Source organism: Dermochelys coriacea, chromosome 22, assembly GCF_009764565.3.
Source record: "Dermochelys coriacea isolate rDerCor1 chromosome 22, rDerCor1.pri.v4, whole genome shotgun sequence".
NCBI lineage: Eukaryota > Metazoa > Chordata > Testudines > Dermochelyidae > Dermochelys > Dermochelys coriacea.
The window spans coordinates 11,650,561-11,670,902 of record NC_050089.1 but is presented as its reverse complement, the minus strand read 5'-3'; the positions used below and the strand labels follow the sequence as shown (position 1 = coordinate 11,670,902).

General features: G+C 42.7%; 1 protein-coding gene across 5 annotated transcripts in view; it reads left to right on the top strand.

Moving 5' to 3' along the window:
• ARHGEF12 (Rho guanine nucleotide exchange factor 12) overlaps positions 1-20,342 on the top strand; it is a 101,257-nt gene that overhangs the window by 76,131 nt on the left and 4,784 nt on the right. For all 5 annotated transcript variants that reach the window (XM_038380441.2, XM_043501071.1, XM_043501070.1 and 2 more), the window contains 11 exons: positions 4,580-4,680; positions 4,914-4,991; positions 7,537-7,612; positions 7,985-8,152; positions 8,724-8,811; positions 10,835-10,924; positions 11,064-11,143; positions 11,535-11,756; positions 13,897-14,379; positions 18,712-19,022; positions 19,848-19,920. In XM_038380441.2, the coding sequence (XP_038236369.1) occupies positions 4,580-4,680; positions 4,914-4,991; positions 7,537-7,612; positions 7,985-8,152; positions 8,724-8,811; positions 10,835-10,924; positions 11,064-11,143; positions 11,535-11,756; positions 13,897-14,379; positions 18,712-19,022; positions 19,848-19,920 (1,770 nt within the window). The remainder of the gene's footprint in view (positions 1-4,579; positions 4,681-4,913; positions 4,992-7,536; positions 7,613-7,984; positions 8,153-8,723; positions 8,812-10,834; positions 10,925-11,063; positions 11,144-11,534; positions 11,757-13,896; positions 14,380-18,711; positions 19,023-19,847; positions 19,921-20,342) is intronic.

Here is a 20,342-nt window from a genome sequence, read left to right as displayed (position 1 = left end):
GTTGATGAACTTTTAATCTAATATTAATACTCTTACCACCCTTTAAATCTTTAAAGGGTTGTAGTAACGTTAGGTACACACAGCAGAATCTTGCTCACTAAAATGCACGCTGTGTAACTAGAGTTGGGTAAAATTTTTTCAAATGCAGTTTTGATTGACCCAAAACTATTTGTGAGCTCACGAAGAGTTCGCTGAATAGTTTCGACCAAATCAAAAAATGTGACCAAAATGGTCTTGTCGAAACAAAACCCTTTTCTTTTTGCTTGATTAGAAAAATTTCATTCTGGTTTTGGGCAGTTGACTCTCTAGCGTGATGACTTAGCACTCTAGTCAGAATGTGGGAGACTCAAGTTCGAATCTCTGCTTCAATGACTATTGTTTTCTTTTATACAATGTAGAACACCTTCAGTGGGAGGAATTAAGAAAGACTCATACAGAATATCCCATAGCCCAGTGGCTAGGGACTCTACTAGGATGTGAGAGACCCAAGTTCAGATCACATCAAACAGAACCCAGGTCTCCCACATCCCAGGAGAATCCCCTGACACTAGTGATATGCTTGGTTATAAGGGAGTTGCTCCTCCCCTGTTGTGTGAATCCTCTTTGCTTTTGTCAGAATGCCTGAAATGGGAACAAATAATATAAATTTCCAAAACACAAGATCTGGTAGTAGTGGGGAACTTGAACTAAACAGATGATGTTGGAAAAGTAATATGGAAGTTCTTGGATTGTATTGGGGACACCTTTTTGTTTCAGAAGGTGGAGGAAGTAACCAGGGGACAACCACTTTAAATTTGATTCTGACTAACAGGGAGAAATTGGTTGTGAATCTGAAGGCTGAAGGCACTTTGGGTGCTAGTAATCATGAAATGATAGATTGCATGATGGTAAGGAAAGGAAGGGGAGAAAACAACAGAACATGTACAATGGACTTCCAAAAAGCAGACTCTAGCAAACTCTGAGAGCTGGTAGATCAGGTCCGAGGGGAAGAAAATCTAAGGGAAAAATGAGTTCAGGAGAGCAGTGTCTTAGCGAGAATGTTAAAGGCACAACAGCAAACTATCCCCATGCGAAGGAAAGCTAGGAAGATTAGTAAGATGCCAAAAAGGCTCCATCAATAGCTCTTTAATGACCTGAAAATCAGAAAGTCGGAAAATGGACATATTGCTAAGGATGAGTACAAAAGAATAGCAGAAAACATGTAGAGACAAAATCAGCAGGACTAAGGAACACAATGAGTTACACTTGGCAACGAACATAAAAGGCAATAAAATGAGTCTTTAAGGTGCCACCAGACTCCTTGTTGTTTTTATAAATATGTTATGAGCAAGAGAAAATGAAGGCAAATGTAGGTTGCCCACTTGGCGGGGAAGGAGAGGTAATAGGGAACGACGGCAAGAATTGACTGAGGTGTTCTAATACCTCCTTTTGCTTGTCTCCACTAAAAAGGTAAATTTTGACCAGATACTTAATCCAGCTAATATTAACCAGGGGGAGGAATGCAGGCCAAAGTAGGGAAAGAACAGGTTAAAGAATATTTAGATAATTTAGATTTTTGAAGTTAGCAGGGCAGATGAAACTCATCCAAGGATACTTAAGGAACTAGCTTTAGCAATCTTGGAACTGTAGCAGTTCTCTTGACAAATTCATGGAGATGGGTGAGGTTCCAGAGAACTGGAGAAGGGCAAATATTTCTTTTTATATCCTCTGTTCCTCTTGGTTTAAAAAAAAGAGGACCTAGGCAATTATAAACCAGTCAGACTAACTTCAGTACCTGGAAAGATGGTTTGGCATGACTTGTTCTTCACAAATCCAATCTAATTGCCTTTTTTTGACAGGATTGCTGGCCTAGTGGATAGAGGCAAAACTGTAGATATGATGTATTTTGATTTTTAGTAAAGCTTTTGACACAGTCCCACATGATATTTTCATAAGCAAACTAGGGAAATTTGGTCTAGATGAAATGACTGCAAGGTGGGTGCACAGCTGGTTGAAAGACTAGAACAAGAAGCAATGGTCTCAAGTTGCAGTGGGGGAGTTCTAGGTTAGATATTAGGAAAAAAACTTTTTTAGTAGGAGGGTGGTGAAGCACTGGAATGGGTTACCTAAGGATGTGGTGGAATCTCCAGCCTTAGAGGTTTTTAAGGCCCAGCTTAACAAAGCCTTGGCTGGGATGATTTGGTTGGTGTTGGCCCTGCTTTGAGCCCGGGGTTGGACTAGATGACCTCCTGAGGTCTCTTCCAATCCTAATCTTCTATGATTATTCAGAGAAGTTATCAGTGGTTCGTTGTCTAATTGGGAGGGTGTATCTAGCGGGGTCCCATCCTAGGTCCAGTGCTATTCAATATTTTTGAGTGGGATAATTGAGTGGAAAGTATTCCTGTAAAATTTGCAGATGCCATCAAACCAGGAGGGGCTTCAAGCACTTTGGAGAACAGGATTAGAATACAAAAAGACCTTGACAAATTAAAGAATTGATTTGACAGCTGCAAGGAGAAATTCATAAAGACAAATGGAAATTACTTCACTCAAGAAAGAAAAATCAAATGCAGCACTGCAAAATGGGGAGTAAGCAGCTGGGGGTAGTACTACTGAAAAGGACCTGGGGGTTATAGTAGATCACAAATTGAATGAGTCCCCAATATGATGCAGTTATCAAAAAAGGCTAATATTCTGGAGTATATTAGCAGGAGTGTCATATGTAAGACACATGAGGTAATTGTCTTGTTCTAATCAGTACTGGTGAGGTCTCCATGGGGGTACTGTGTCCAGTTCTGGGCACCACACTGTAGGGACGATACGGACAAATTGGAACAAGTCCATGGGAGAGCAACAAAAATGATAAAAAATTGAGAAAACCTGACCTATAAGGAAAGGTTTAAAAAATGGCATGTTTAATCTTGAGAAAATAAGACCTACAGGGGTCCTGATAGTAGTCACCAAATATGTTGAGGACTGCTATAAAGAGGACTGTGAAGTAGGACAAGAAGTAAGCCGTTGAGTATACAGGAAGGGAGATTCAAGTTAGATATGAGGAAAAACTTCAACTGTAAAGGTAGTTAAGCACTGAAATAGGCTTCCAAGGGAGGTTGTGGAATCCCCATCATTGGAGGTTTTTAAGAACAGGTTAAATGCCTGCCAGGGATGGTGTAGGTTTACTTTGGTCCTGTCTTAGCACGGGGGGGGCGGGATGGACTAGAGCAGTGGTTCCCAAACTTGTTCCGCCGCTTGTGCAGAGAAAGCCCCTGCCAGGCCGGGCCGGTTTGTTTACCTGCCACATCCGCAGATTTGGCCGATTGCGGCACCCAGCGGCCGCGGTTCGTGGCTCCAGGCCAATGGGATCGGCTGGAAGCGGCGGCCCAGTACGTCCCTCAGCCCACGCCGCTTTCCGCAACTCCTGTTGGCCTGGAGCAGCGAACTGCAGCCACTGGGAGCTGCGATTGGCTGAACCTGCGGATGTGGCAGGTAAACAAACCGGCCCGGGCTGCCAGGGGCTTTCCCCGCACAAGCAGCAGAACAAGTTTGGGAACCACTGGATGAGAGGAAGCCTTGAGTGTCCCTTCCAGTCCTGCATTTCTCAAGTTCAGTGGTTGTTACATGAAACGTTTCCTTTAACCCTATTCAGCGTTTTTTTGACTAGAAAATTTCCAAAAAAACCCATTTTGGATTTGGCCCGGAACAATTTCTTTTTTTTTTTTTTTTTTTTTTTTTTTTGATTGCCAGCAAACAGCAAAATCTATTCTTTGCCCAGCTCAGCCTGGAAAGTACACAAAAGCTTGGTGATAATCCCACGTGCACCCTTCTCAACAAAGGTTTAATAACCGATGCTGGCTGCAGTGAGACCTGATCCGTAGGATTACTTTCATGTTGACACATAATTGTTTTTTTCCCCTCCCCATTTTTAAAATGTTTGCCTTTTCTTGCAATGGCTGCAGTTTTTCTTTTACTCTCTAATTTTATAGTCATGGTTACTTGCCGTTAACCATTTATCACTTTTTCACATTGATTTCAAAGTGTGAGTAGTTTTATCTGATGTTATGCATTCCCCACTTCATCTCTTTAAACATTAGACACCACATGGAAAAAAAAGATACATCTCTTTCCTGTTTCTTCCCCCGGCCCTCAGTCTGCCCTGACCAACCTCGCTGGGAACTAGAATGGAATTCTAACAAACTTCTCTCACAGCTCAGAATTGCCTTTGGGCAGGAATTGATGAAGTGGAGAAATTTTCTGGAAAGTCCTTATGTCCCTGTTTTGGGTGGGGGAGGTGATAGAATGCCGCCTCTATTTGATTGGTATCATGGACCTGTGTCCAATGGGATCCAGACCTGGATCTCTCTGACATGAAGCTATTTCCATCATTAATCTGTGAAGTGATGAAAGCTAATTGAATGTTTTACAAAGTCCAGCTCCCCCTTTGAACTGGGGGGGGGGGCAATGTGTTGCATTAGATACTAGACTAGATGGACCATTGTTCTGACCAGTGATGGCCATTTTTGTGTATTTATGTTCTTAATTAATTCTCCCTTTACCCCACCTCTGGAGCTTACCTCATTTTTATTTCTTTGCCCTGTTGTAGAACGGCCTGAGGAGAAGGAGAAAGTGAAGAAAGCAGCAGATTACTGCCGTCAGATCCTTAACTATGTGAACCAGGCTGTCAAAGAATCAGAGAATAAACAGGTGGGAGGGAAGGGAGTGAGAAGGGTGGAGGATGGGGAGATGAGAAATGATCCAGAATCGCTAGCACTGTGATTGAAGGAATGAAGCGCATTTTGTGGTGTGTGCTCATACTACTCCTAGAGCTGGAATGCCAAGCCTCTATGATCTTGTTGAAGTTCTGATAGTCACCTGCTACATACTTTACCAAGTTGTCCCAAACCAGTATAACCATGACTTCATCATGTGTCTTCCAGCATTTGGAAGATTATCAGCGTCGCCTTGACCTGTCCTACTTGAAGCAGTCGGAGTATCCTATGCTGGATGAGATTAGGGTGAGTGATAGAGCGGAAGTGATTATTGAGCCATGATAGTGACCCCCCCTCTAGTTAAGCTGGTCATACTTCCTGCTATAACTTTCTGTTGTAAAATAAAAAAAAACTCATTCCACTTGAAACTTCTCATGAAGAGTCTCTGGTGAGAGGTGAATTTATTTTATACGAAGGTTAAGTGGAACATTTATTAGATATGAAAACCTGAACCTATGGTTGCTCTTGGAAGGTCTCCATGAATTTAATAACTTGATCTTGCAAAACGGAGAGTGTCTGTGGAACTTGTAAATGTCATGGAACAAAACTGCTATGGAATACTAGGTTTTTTACTTGTATGTCACATGAGAGAGAACTTGTTCATGGCATTTATATCCCCCTTCTGAAACAACCACTAGAGCATGTACACCTCATGGTGGGATAGCTCTACATTATTTCCTACTTCAGAGTACTGCTGACAGAACGGGGAAGTCCTCTGGGAGAACCAAAGCTTAGAAATTCTATTGGCTTCACAAGAGGAACTTGTAGCTATGCTTGATTCACATTGACGATCCACTGGTGTAAGCAGCCGAGCTTCTAAATCCAGTGCTAGAGTGCTATGCTTCATGTCCTGTTTAAACTCCAGCATGTCTCACCGTGGAGCTTGTAACTTTTTCTGATACAGTTTTGTTTAGAGGAGAAGGGGGCACAGATATCTAGGGACAGGGCTGCAACTTTCGGTATAAATATACAAAAAATAGTCAGGATATACACTCTACATTCATCTTTTCATAGTAGTGTATATACTGTCTCTTGCACTGTTAGTGACCATGTAGAAGTTATAACATGTTATAATATCTGAAGAGGTTTTTGTGTTTCAAGGCTCATGGAGTTCACTCTGAAGTTCTTTTGTATGGTCTGCCAACATGCTAGAAAAGGCTCACAAACTCTTTAAGTCATGAAATAAAGGACTCCTGGAAATATAAAATCTGCCATCTTGATATAAACTCTGAAACTTGGAAGGCATGGCTAACGAAAATTACTACGTCTACTAGTTTGCCTGCAGATCTGTCAGGAGCCCTGACATGAATGCATAACCCAATGACGTTATAAAGTCTAGCAGATCATCAAAACAATTCATTCTTCAGAGAGCGTGCTGTAGCGTTCTTAACTTACGGTCCACGTTTTGAAGCACTAATGAAGTAAAATATAAATTTCCAAACATTTGTTTGAATTGTTGACAAAATACTGCTGGAAACAGTTATTGTCATGATGATGCCTCGGAACTTCATTTAAAAGAAAATCCTCCCCCGAAAATTTCTAAGATTGTGCAAGGCTGAACGCATAAATCCCTCGCCCAAACAAAACCTAATTAGAACATTCTAGCTTGAAGATACTTACATGTCAAAGTCTGAAGTTTTTACTTTCATGCTGTATCTAATTTTCAAAACTATAGACCACAGGATCCAACCCAACTTTCCATATAGACTTAAACTGTCCCCTCTACTAAAAATCCTATACATCCACACACTACTTAGAGGCTAAATTCAGTCATCAAATACCCTGGCATTTGCTAGTGACCACAGCCTCTCCCCTATTGTCCTTTACCTAGACTACCCAGGAGCTTTTACTACCCCACTTATCCCTGGGAACACCATTCACCTTCCCAATGCCCTCTTGCCACAGACAGGGGAGATCCCAGGTTATCACATTCACCAAGGGCACTTTGGAACCTTTGTAGAAGTGGGGGGGGCCACCAGTGCTGGGACTGGGGACCAGGCACCCCACTCTTTAACAAGGGCATAGTTTAGGGGATGGGGCAGTGTGCCACCGCCTGCCCCTCTTCTTCCCCCCCCCCCCAAACTGCAAGCCTCAGGCAGGCGTGGAGCAGAGCTGGCTGGGGCTGCATTTTAAGGATGGAGAGCTGATAAAAGTGATAAGCTCCCCTGCTGTGAAGCACTGCTCCGCACCTGCCAGAGGCTTGCCGTTTTGGGGGGGAGAGGCATGCTGACCTCTCAAAATATGCCCATGTTAAAAAGTAGGAGGGAGCATGGCCTTCTGGCTCCCCGATTCCAGTGCCTGCACATAAAACTTCCATTCCCTCACCCTTTACAGGCTTGACATCCCCCCTGTCCCTAACCCTATCCTTTCACAATCGGGAAAACAGAAGTTTCTTTCAGAAATCAAAAGAAAAGTAGTACTACTGGCACCTTAGAGACTAACAAATTTGTTTGAGCATAAGAAGTGAGCTGTAGCTCACGAAAGCTTATGCTCAAATAAATTGGTTAGTCTCTTAGGTGCCACTAGGACTCCTTTTCTTTTTGCGAATACAGACTAACACGGCTGCTACTCTGAAACCTTTCAGAGGTCAGTGAATGCTGAAGAGTGAAACAACCCACAGGTTCTAGCTTCACACAAATACAACAGATTCTAAATCTCATTTTACCTGCCTTTGGATTCAGCTACTCATCTGACAGGAATGCCTTTTACCTTGACCTCCAAAGTTCCCATGCAGTGAACCCCCTATGAAAGCTGCTATTTTTTTTTTCCCCATTCTCCCCCATATTGACAGAACTTGGATTTAACCAAGAGGAAGATGATTCACGAAGGACCTCTGACCTGGAAGGTTAATCGGGACAAGACTATTGGTGAGCCTTATCCCACCAGCTGACTTAAACTTGGGTTTGTTACCAAGGTGGATAAAAGATATGGCATAGCTGTGATTCCCAATTATGAGTTGTCCTGCTGCCTGTATGAATGCATGTCCGCTCCTGAAGCGGATTCAGTTATTCTTGTCAAATCTGAAATGTGTCCGAATATTATTAGGACCATGTCGGGGCCCCATCTTCTGTGGTTCTGATGAGAGAGATTTGCAAGCTTTGCTTAGGGGGGCACAGGCTCTGCATATATAATATAAAATACAGCCCCCCCCCCCTTTTTTTTTTCTTCTATGTGCCATGAGGTGTGATGTGAGGGATTGACTCATTAACCCATTCCAGGCCTGTTTTTGCCCTTTACAGATCTCTACACACTGCTCTTGGAGGATATTCTAGTGCTGTTGCAAAAGCAAGATGATAAACTGGTGCTGAGGTGTCACAGTAAGATTCTGGCATCCACCTCTGACAGCAAACACACATTCAGTCCTGTTATCAAGCTGAACACTGTGCTGGTTCGCCAGGTGGCGACAGGTCAGTGCAACCAATGGGCAACACTTAAGAGTAATCTGAATGCAAAGGGAAGGCCATTTGAGGAAGGAGGTTTTGTCTAGGAGTTGGAGCAGGACACTGGGAGTCATGACTCCTGGATTTAATTCTCGGCTGCACTTTTGATTTGCAATGTTACCTTGAACCTGCCTACACCTGTTACCCCTCTGTAAAATGGGGTAGTGTCTTCATAGAGGTGGTGTGAGCTCTAGTTAATGTTTGTAAAGTAGAACACTGAGATCCCCTGAGAAAAAGGGCTTTAGAAGGGCCAGGTGACTGGGAAAGAGGGGGAAATAAACCTACTTTAAAGCAGCATGAGGAGCAATAACTATTTATTTTTTGTCAAGCCTGGAAGCCAGAGTTCCATTTGTGTTAGCGAATTAAAACTTTGTATTTATGTAGTTTGCCTGCTGATTTGTTTCACAGAATCTTCCTGCAGTACACCTTTATTGGGTAATAAAAACATCTGGGCATCTGCCTGGTTTCAGTGAATTTGGGATACAATTGTTCAGGACAAGGCATCAGATTAAATTACTCTCCTCTTGTGTCTCTCCAGATAACAAAGCTTTCTTCGTCATCTCCATGTCCGAAAACGGCGCCCAGATTTATGAATTGGTGGCACAGACTGTTTCTGAAAAGACTGTGTAAGTGATGGGCTCAGTTACCTCTGCTGTGGTGGAGAGAGGAACCTTACACCCCACTGCCTGAGTCGTAGTTTCACTCTAGAGGGGCTTGTGAATTATCTTGAACTCATTTCACACACAGAGCTAATGTCCAAAACTCTCACCTGTCACCCCATCAGGAATTTTCTTAAAAAGAACAATTATTCTTCGCCAGCTCAGGCTGTTTCTAGAGACTTTCCCGGTTATGTCTCGTCTCTCACTCCTAGCCCTTTTCTTGCCTTACAAGTGCTTCTTGCTGCTTTTTTAAATCTTTGTGAGTTGGGGCTAATGAGACCCACGCGGTTTAACTGTCAGATGAATCAATGACAGTCCTGCATCTCTGTGCAGAATCCTAGAACCTACCATCTGTCCTGGGTACCCTCAGTACTCTAGGACATGTTACAGAGTGGCAGGAAACTCACAAGTGCTATAATTTATGAATTCCAGTTCCTGTCTGAACTGTTCTTCATTCTGTCTTTGATAGGAGTGCTTTGCCTCTGGACTGTGAACACCTCAGGGTGTGGATCTGTTTGTATGGTACTTTTGTACCGATTCACAGTGCCATGTACATCAGCACTGTGTAATATAAAATGCATGGTCAATGGGAAAATCCAGGATTGCTAGCTTTGGTACAAAGGTGGTGATACAAACTGCTCGCGTGCATGAAAGTTTGAAACAAGCTGCATCAATAACATTCTGGTACCCCCATATTATGTCTTGTAACCATTGTACTTCAGGAAAATACTGTCCTGGGAGACTTGATGGCTTCTTGGTGGTTGTTAATGAGATTATGTGCCTTCTGTTGCTATGTTAGGGATTTGAAACTGACCCCTCATCTCCAGTAAGCAAAACTTGCCGTACAATGACTGAATGGCTTGCGTTATGTGAGATTAGTTAGTGGATCTCACCCAAGTTCATTGTGGACAGGTGTTGCAACATGTGAACTACCAGCAATTTTGGCAGTAACTGGCCACTGTTATCGTCCGTCTCTGCACAGAGGCCAGAGGATAGACTGAGCTATGGGGTGAACTCACCCGGGCCCCGTAGAGAAAATCCATCCAGAACTGGGTTTATAAATGGTGCAAGTAGAGAGGTAGTTTTCACTACTGCTGTCCGTACTGTACTTGCTCATTGGCAATAGAAAATTTAGGTTCCCTGGATTGTCAGTCTGGCATCTCTTAACGAGCACTGCAATTCCCTTTAAAGGTAAAACATTAATTAGAAATTTTAAATGTTCAATACGGACAAAGAAATTTGTTTGCCCTTCCTTCAAGTGAGGTGCAATTAGGATAACAAAGACTTCTTCAGTGTCACCAAGCTTTTGTTCATTGAGTTGGCATCTCGAATAGAATATTAAACTCTGAAGTGCAGAAATTAGAACTGCCTTTCAGAATGTCTGTGTGTTCAATGCATTTTCAGTTAAAGTCTGGAGACAAAGCACGTTTCTAGGGTTATATTCATAGAACTGGTTTTGTTCCAGTAGAAATCCTGTAGTAGCGAACCACATCCAGACTGCAGAAATCCCTCCCCCAAATGTTCTTACTGTATTTTGTTAGCTTGAGAACTTTATGGAAAAGAATAAAAATCTTTTTTCTGATGCTCTGTGTAAAATGACAAAATTCCAGGCACTCGCAATTCACTGCGGAATAGGTTAGCTTCAGGGCATTGCATACAGTGTTCTACTTCTGGCTTCGTTTTTTGTTGTTGCATTGAATCTCCCACTTTTGCATCTGTATGGTTTCTGCTGAGGTTGTTACATTCATTTGTCAGGGCTGGAGCATCTGCCTTGTATCTGGTGAGGTCACCATAGTTAACCTGTGGAATTCAACTCATTGCCACAAGATGTTGAGGCAAACAAAATGTAGCAGGATTTAAATAAAATAGAAATGTCTATTCCTTTAAGACTACCCACAGTTAGATTAGCTGGGTTAAAAAACGTTACATGAAATAGCATCGTTTTATGTTTCACGTGTCTCGTGTATGTCTCATTTTTGGCTTCTCGTAGATGGCAGGACCTGATCGCTCGGATGGCAGGGACAGTAAAAGTCGAGGCATCTAAAAGGCCGATTCCATTACCACAATCAGGACCTGGCGAGTAAGTAAAAATCTCCTTCAGCTTTGGTTTTCCAGTGGCCTTTGTTCATTCTTGGGATCACCAAAACGTTGATGATGCTGTTAGAGTGGCAGAAATGCATGAGATTCACAGAATTTGGTCCTTTTTCCCTTTCCTGCAGCGAGGAGCGTGAGGAAGAGGAGCAGCAGAAGCTGAAAGACGAACAGCATGATATCCCTGCCAGTGGTATGCAGAGTCCAGGTAACTGCATAAGTCAGTGTGCTGGATGCAGTATGAGAGTGCTGGGCTTTGTCTTTCACATTATAGGGATCTTTCTGCTGCAGTGAAAGTTGTTGGGGGGTTTGTTTGTGTTGTTTTTGGGCTCAGAAAAACCTTCACTAGAAGCCCCGTGGGAGAGTGAAACCTGGTCCGTTGAAGTATACCTGCTAGTCTTTCCCAGCTATCCTTAAACTGCAGGGAAAGGAGATTCTGCAGAGGTTCAACTAATTAAAAATAATAGCCCATGCTACAGATATGCATCCTTAAATTGTCCTTGTGAAAGAGAGTGCCATGTGGTTTAGTTTTCACCCTATGGGTAGTTCAGAATATGTAGTGGGACTTCTAACTTGATTGTCTTTTTTCTGTTGGCTAGATAAAGATTTGGGACTTGAGCCTTCCTTGATGCTGAAGGCTCAGTCTCCTTCGGCAATCATGGCTGAGAAGTCGGAGGTGGTAGATCTTCTTGTGACTGAAAGACATTTTGAGAAAGAGCAAGGGGCAGAACTGACTCTCAAAGAACCCTCTGGGCACTATGGACCAGCATTCCCTTTCCAGATCTCAGAAGAGCGGTGGGCACTGGATGCACTAAGAAACTGTAAGTAACTATGATGCTATGGACAGACGTGGCCCTGGTGAGTCTTGATTTGGATCTGGGAATTTTCAGGGCGACAATTTGCTCCCATGGGTTAAAACAGTATTTTCTGTCTGTTCGTAGTAGAAGTTCTTATGTTTCCATCTGGGCTGCAAGGTAGAGTGGGCTAGAAATCAGGAATTCCTGAGAGCCAGCATCTGCAATATAACTGAAGCTTTCTCTGAGCATGTCCTCCTCTGCCTTTGTGTGCCCATCTATCAGACTGGAATAATAATACTGATTTATGAGGAGTTCTCCACTCTTGCCCATGAAATTCTTTGGGGAGATGGAGTAAACTGCAGTGCTTTATGCAGGATATGCGAAGTATTATTGTTTCAGGCACAAAGGTTTTTTTAATACAACATACAATTAACCAGTGGGACTCATTGCCACAAGGTATTATCAAGGCCACCATTTTCCAGCAGTATTCAGAAAGGGATTGTATATTTATTTGGATAACAAGAACACCTAGACTTAGTTAATTAGTAAGGTTCGGGGGGGAGAGGGAAGAGTGTGGAAATCATCTAGAACCTTGTGCCTTAGGCTGTAAACCAACCTCTAGCTGAGGGATTTAGGAAGAACTTCCCCTATGGACAGGTTATTCCATATTTTATCACTTGAAGATATCTTGCACCTTCCTCTGAGAAGTCTGATATTGACCTGTGTCAGAGACAGGACTACACAGACCATTGATCTGATCCAGTATGGTCATTCATGATCTCCAAGCTATTTTACTGATGTTCAGGTGACACATAAACATGCTTCCCTGGTAACTCTGAGATAGATGTGGTGCCTCTAAATAAAACTGAACTGTGCTACTGGGAGTGGTCTATATCACTTCTTTATTGGCAAAAAGAAAAGGAGTACTCGTGGTACCTTAGAGACTAACAAATTTATTTGAGCATAAGCTTTCATGAGCTGTAGCTCATGAAAGCTTATGCTCAAATAAATTTGTTAGCCTCTAAGGTGCCACGAGTACTCCTTTTTCTTTTTGCGAATACAGACTAACGCGGCTGCTACTCTGTAACTTCTTTATTGGTCCTCTTAGCTCAAGGTATACACATGGTTTGACTGAGTTCCTTGCCTCATCCGTCTCCACAGGTCTCTTCAGTCTAACAGGTTATCCTGGGTCTTTTGATCCATATTTATATCAGATTTTTACAGAATTCAAAGCATTGTTCTGGGGCTGGGGGCTTTCAAGTATTTCTAGTGCTTGGGCTCTTAGATTGTTAATGGAAGCTCATTTGGGGGGGTGGGGAAGGGTGTTACCTAACATCAGTGACCTAATGTCTGTCCTGACTGCTAAGATTTAGTGAGAAGCTCTCTAGCAATAGTAATGGGTCGTCACTTCATGTTTCTGCAAGTACCTCCCATTCAACTGAGTGGCTGCTTTGTTTTAGGAACTGATAGCATTTCTCAAATTGTGGGTGTTATGCAAGTGTGAAGTTAGAGCTACATGAAGCACTCGGATTGCATTATACTTGTTTGTTCTTAAGTGTGGTGGTTTGAGTGAGAACTAAAGCATCATAGGACAAAGACCAAATAAGAATCTCCCATATAATTTAGAGATTCTGAATGTTTGCATGAACTTGCAGAACTAGAAGATTATGCCATGGAAAGGCAAGTTCCCTTGAATCTGCAGCAGGATCTTTGCTTCAACCTGTGATGTTTAACGTTCTGATAACTTGAACATTGCCAATACACCTTTAGCCTCAGCATTACTGGCATTATATAGCAGTTGGGACTGGAGGTTAGGGGATTTGGGTTCTCCTCATGATTGCCACTGACTTGATGGATGATTTAGCTAAGCTACTAACCAGTCTGTGCCATAGTTTCCCCATCAGTAAATTGGGGATAATACTTCAGTACTTATTCACCTTTGTGAAATGTTTTGAGATCCTGTGATATAAGGCACAAAGTAGTATAACAGTGCTCCAACCAATTCTGTGTACTTCTCTCCTCGCCTTGGCAACTGTAACAGTGAGAGAGCTGGTCATAGAGTGAACTCTTTCAGAAAGAGGCATCATAACATCCGTCTCATTGAGTGTACAGTGGAGACAGCTTATACAGTTCAGTGAATGTTCTGTGTTTCCTTTCTTTTCAGTGGGCTTGCTGAAGCAGTTGTTGGTGCAGCAGCTGGGCATGCCTGAGAAGGGGACCCTTGAAGACTGGCGATGTTTTCCCAGGTATAGGGCCATTTCCCGGGGGGCCCAGGCAGAGAGAGGTATCCAGCATGGACTACGGCATTCTGACGACAAGATGCAGCAGTCTGGAACAGACCAGATGCCTCCCGGAACAGGAACTAGTGAATCTGCAGCTTGTTATGGTCTCCGGACTTCAACCGAGTTTCCAGCTCCACTGGATGCTGTGCAGCTGGGGTTTAGAGACACCAGGTCTACTAACAATTTAGTAATGGACCATGTGAGCATGAACCTGGAGACCCCTACCCCGGAGCTGGAAGGGATGGGTGCTGATGACAGTGGAGAGCACTTCTTTGATGCTCGTGAGGCCCACAGCGATGAGAATCCATTGGAAGGTGAAATAATGGAGAGGAAGGAGGATGAGGAGGTGCACTTACGGATCTCAGGTGAGCATATCCCACTTTGAGTCATGGCCAGTCCAGCTCAAATACCAGAGACTGGATTGTGTTCAGAGATCAGAAATGAACAGGAAATATGAAATTAAAAAGAAGCACAATTACGCTTTCCTGGTGGAATCTCCCTTGCTGACTCAGTACAGGACACTTAAACGTAGCTCTTCTGGTTTTTAGAAGTCCTTTTAGCTTTGGATGTATCAAAATAGCTAGTACTCTACACTTCAAAAGTGATGTACAGACATGAACTAAATTATTACCTCAACACCCTAAAGGGTGGCTAATTAAAAGAGAGACTGAGATACTGCTAAGTTAATAGCTTATCCTAGGCTACAGCTGAAGAAATTGAGAATTCCTGGGTCTTGCCCATGTGCATCAAAAGGGAGAGTGCTCCATTATAGTCTGCATACAGCATCCAAGGACCTCTCTAAAGCTGTATCCTCCCATTCTCCCACTTTAGACTCCCATCAAGTGGTGGTGCATGACTCCTCTGCCAAAAGTCTGGCAACATATCCTTGTTTCCCATTATTAACCCTCCTTCTCTCTCCAGAACACCATGGGGACTTGTCTGCATACCCAAACTTACAAAATAACCTTGGATATATCACTTCCTGGACTGTTTTTCCGTCATACACCCAAAGTCCTGACTCTGCTACATTCTACGCTGCAACTGGGGATGTAATTTAGCTAACGCTCTACACATAGGCATGAGGGTGCTGGTGTCAGCGTAGGCTAGTAAGTGTGTATGTACCCAGGGGGTTAGGCTGCCTTGTACAGCTCTTGCCTGAAGCCCATGCCGCTGTGTCTTCACTGCTGTTTGTAGTGAGTTAGCTTAGAGTTATCACAGGAACGTCTACGCAAGCTGCAGATTACACCCCTGGTTGTATAGAAATAACCTATGAGGCATGATTGTATGTACACAGAGGTCCTTCTGGATCACCTACAGAAATCATCCGTGGACTAGAATGTCTCATTATCTGTGTCTCCTGTTAATACATACAAATATGGAGACAAAACATTTTTGTTTCCAAAGAACACAGGGATGATGGTTTGGTGCTCTACAATGAGTCTCAACAATGCAACATACACAGTGTTGTCACTTTAAATGCATGACCCCTAGGGATAACTGTGCGGGGGGGATTTTACAGTTGTGTGAGATGTGCCACTCTATGGCCACTGGTTTGGTTTCTCTTGCTTGAACTTCAAAAAGGAACTTTCTCCAGTTTGGGCTTTGCTTGATAAGTCTCCACAGACTCCCTGTCGCCAGGTCTGAACCTCTTAAAAGCTTTTCTGAAAAGCTCTTAAAAGCTTTTCTTGTTTATATATCAATATATAAAGTAATGGTTTCCTGAACGGCAGCTCAAAACAGATCTTTTTTTTTTAGCCATGCAGAGAGGATGTATGCACTTGAGCCTCGCTAGAATGGTAGTCAAAGGTGGCAGCTGCACAGGCTTTCCTGGAGCTTTTCAGGTTCTCTGATGGATGGCCCTGTGATCCTGCTGTGCAAATGAAGTAGTGGTGCTGCACTGAATGAATGAAGATGCAGTTAATTTGTCATGTGCATGTTGCAGTGCAAGTAGCTGTCAGACTTGGAACACCTTATCCATAACTGCTTCATTTTAAAAAATTGGACTTTGTGTGATAAACTTGTTTCTGACTGGCTGAATGATGCCATCCAGTTATAAATTGAAAATCATATTCCCTTTTCTGTGGTGTTAAAACACTTTAAATTATTACAAGTGAACCAACATATTCAAAAATCTAATTTATTTTTCACTTGTACTGTTTACTTAACTAAGCAGGGACTTTGAAACTAGATTGACCTATTCTGGTCAATTTCTGCTTCTGGTTTTCATAGCTGCAACACTGCAGAGAAATTAAGGACAAAATTCCAGTGGCACATGCAAATTGTGAAAATAATTAAGAACATAAGATTGGTCATATTGGATCAAACCAATGGCCCATCTAGCCCAGTAGCCTGGCTTCCAGCAGCGGCCGGAGCCAGATGCTTCAGAGGAAGTGAACAGAACAGGGCTACCAGATCAGAAGAGTAGCCACTTAACACTTATTTTGCCCTGGTGTAACTAACTATACAAGAAGAAAACCTGGTGGCTGAACTTTCTGACTTTGTCCTCACCCACAACTATTTCAGATTTGGGGACAATTTATACCTTCAAGGTCAGTGGGACTGCTATGGCCCCACCAGGAGTCACAGCTGTTAACATCATCATCAGATGCAAAGGACTTCAGAGTTTCTCCTTCCTAGAAATACAAGGGAAATAGTGCATTGGTATGTCACCTAGAGAGAGTTCCCTTTTCTGTACTTGCTTTCAGATGGGGAAAACTAATTATTCATTATCCCACCATGTGTCTGTCTTGTCTATTAGACTGTAAGCTCTTTGACTTTGCTACCAAATCTTTTGGATCTCGCATACCCTGTGTCCAGTCCCAGCTTCTAGCAGCCAGATGTTTAGGGACACCTGGACCATGCATCGCTGTATCCTTGACCATCTTGGCTAATAGCCATTGATGGACCTATCTTCCATGAACTTCTCCGATTCTTTTTTGAACCAAGTTATACTTTTGATCTTTTAATAGCATCCCCTGGCAACGAGTTCCACGGGTTGACTGTGTGTTGTGTGAAGAATGACTTCTTTCTGTTTGTTTAAATCTGCTGCCTCTGAATTTCATTGGGTGACTGACCCTTGGTTTGTGTGTTACGTGAAGGGGTAAATAACACGTCCTTATTCACTTTCTCCCCACCAGGCATGATTTTATAGATCTAGATCATACCCCCTTCAGTTGTCTTTTCCAAGCTGAACTATCCCAGGCTTTTAAATCTCTCCTCCTATGGAAGCTGTTCCGTACTCCTAATCATTTTTGTTGCCCTTCTCTGTATCTTTTTTCCAGTTCTAATAGATCTTTTTTGAGATGGGGCAACCAGAACTGCATGCAGTATTCAAGGTGTGGGCATACCATGGGTTTATATAGTGGCATTATGATATTTACTGTCTTATTACTATCCCTTTCCTAATGGTTCCTAACGTGCTCTCAACTTTTTTGACTGCTAATGCTTATTGAACAGATGTTTTCAGAGAACTATCCACAATGGCTCCATGATCTCTTGAGTGGTAACAGCTAATTTAGACTTCATCATTTTGTATGGATAGTTGGGATTATACTTCCTAGTGTGCATTACTTCATGTGTATCTGTATTGAATTTCATCTGTAATATTGTTAGCCAGTCACCCAGTTTTGTGAGGTCCCTTTGTAACTCTTCGGAGTCAGCCTTGGACTTAACTATCTTGAATAATTTTGTATCATCTGCAAACTTTGCCTCCTCACTGTTTACCCCTTTTTCTGAATCATTGATGAATATGTTGAACAGCACAAGTCCCAGTATAGATCCTTGGTGGACCCTGCTGTTTACCTCTCACTATTGTGAAAACTAACCACTTATTCCTGACCTTTGTTTCCTATCTTTTAACCAGTTACTTGTCCATGAGACAATCTTCCCTCTAATCTCTTGGCTCCTTACTTTGCTTAAGAGCCTTGGTGAGGGATCTTATCAAAGGCTTTCTGAAAGTCCAAGCATACTATATCCAGTGGATCAATGTTTGTTTGTTTGTTGACCCCCTTAAAAATTCAGATTGGTGCGGCATGATTTCCCTTTACAAAAGATGTTGACTCTTCCCCAGGAACTTGTGTTCATTTGTGTCTGATTAATCTGTTCTTTACTATAGTTTCAACCAATTTGCCTGATGCTGAAATCAGGCTTACTGGCTTGTAATTGGCACAGTCAACTCTGGAGCCTTTTTAAAAAATTGATGTCCCATTATTTCTATTAATACTGCATATTTTATATAACCTTTTATTAGCAATCTAAATTTGAGTGTAACCTAGCAGAAAATCTCTGAAACTGAATAGTGAACGCCAGTTAGACATCCAGCAGTATGGCTAGCATGGATTCCATTGTTGTAGTTAGTAGCATGCATATGAATATTTTTAAGATACCTTCTTATTAGAGAAACGCAGAACAAGAGAGAGAAAAACCCAATTGGGTTATGTAATGCTATGGTTCTCAAACGGACCCTACATACACCTCTAGTGTTCCCCATTCAGAACCAATCTAGTCCAAACCAGTTCAGGCCTGGGCTCTCCAGGGTATCCTCTGATGCTTTATCTAGTCTGTTTTAAAACATGACAAGAGATGAAGTTTTCATCACTTATCTTTTTTAAAATCCAATTAAATTGTCTCTCTAGTTCAGTGATCCTTGGCGATTTTGTTGACCTGGTGGTGCTAGTACAAAGCTTTTCTCTTAACAGGAAATTATTTGATCCTTGATGGGTATGGAACGGTGCAGGAGAGCTCTACGGATGAGGACGTGTCCTCTCTAGTTCTACAGTGCACTGCAGGCCATTCCTCTGTGGACTCAGCACACCAGCAGCAGATTTCCCCACGAGATGCCCAGTCCGATGAAGGGAGCTCCCCGTTTGCCGAGGAATTTATGGCCTCGCGCTGGGGGCCAGTGGACGAATTGTGCTCCGATGCACCGAGCCCCCACTTCTCCGTAGAGTCGCGTGTCCAAATGATGCAGTACATTCAGAAGATAGAGGCTGACCTTGAACACTTAAAGGTACAACGCATTTTTATTTGAATTAAGATTTCATCTTCACTGTTTTTAACTTGGGGGAAGAAAGCAAACCAGGAAAAGTACAGGGTTGTGAATAAAAGTGCTTGTGTGATCAGAGTGAAGTGTGTGTGTGTATGTATGTATCCTTGGATGATCTCTAGTGAAGGGACAGGAGAAACCAGGAGCTCTATATAAATATGGGCATACCTTAAATGTAGTTGCAGACAATTTGGAGATGCAGACAGTTCTCCAAAGTTATGAAAGTGGAAATTAATTTAGTGAGTGTTGGAATAAGGCTGCAAAAATGGGGAACGGGGAGGAGGACCCATCGCCTGGGGAATATGAATAACTGACCTGGAAATGCTTACCGAATTATCACTTCTTGATGCTAATATAAAAACAGTCAAAATCCCCTTTGTGCCAACAGTAAGTATTTCAAACCCACTAATTTCTAAGTCACTTTCCCTACATTCTGGGGATTCTCTTTCCCATCTTGAGGGTTATTTTTAGTCCTCACAGCCAGAGCTCCCAAAGAAATGGGGCCTGTAGTACTGTTCGCTGAGACATGCCAGCTCATTGTGGCAATAGCGGACTGCCTTGCTTAGTTCTAATGTAACCAAGATCCAAAAGGAATAAGGAATTGCACAGACTTTTCCCTGATGGAGGAACTTCTCACCGTGCTAGTGATAGTTTGAGAGCTGGCGATGGAATGTGTAAGTAATGTGTAATTACAATTCATTCAGCTCCACAAAAATGTTTCCAAGAGAAGAGCTCTCTGGAGATTCATTAGGAACAGAAATAAAGGGCCACATGGGTTTTGTCTTTCAGGAAGTCGAGGAAAACTACACCACTCTCCTTCGCCAAAGGCTGGCTGGCTCAGCCCTCACAGATGAGCATTCAGGTATGTGAACAACACCTCATCCCTTCTCCCAGTGGCTCTTTCTAAATGGTAATGTATGTTAAAATATAGTTGAATTCTGGCACCAAGGACAATGAACAAAGCCGGTTATTAATCTTTCAAACAAAAGCCTTGAGAGATGTCATTATGGCTTCAGCCTTTTGGAAGCTGCTGGTTTCACAACATCATAAATCTGCTTATCATGTATTGCCTTCTCTGAGGATATGTGAAGTTGGAGGCATCTCTCTCCCCCACTTTCCTTTTCCCCACTGCAAGCCCATGAATGAGGTGTTGGGCTTGTCTTTCAAAGGGGGTTTGGATTAATTTAGGGACTGAAGTCAGATGAGTTATGGCTATTAGTCAGGATGGGCTGGGACAGTATTCCTAGCCTCTGTTTGCCAGAAGCGGGGAGTGGACGACAGTGG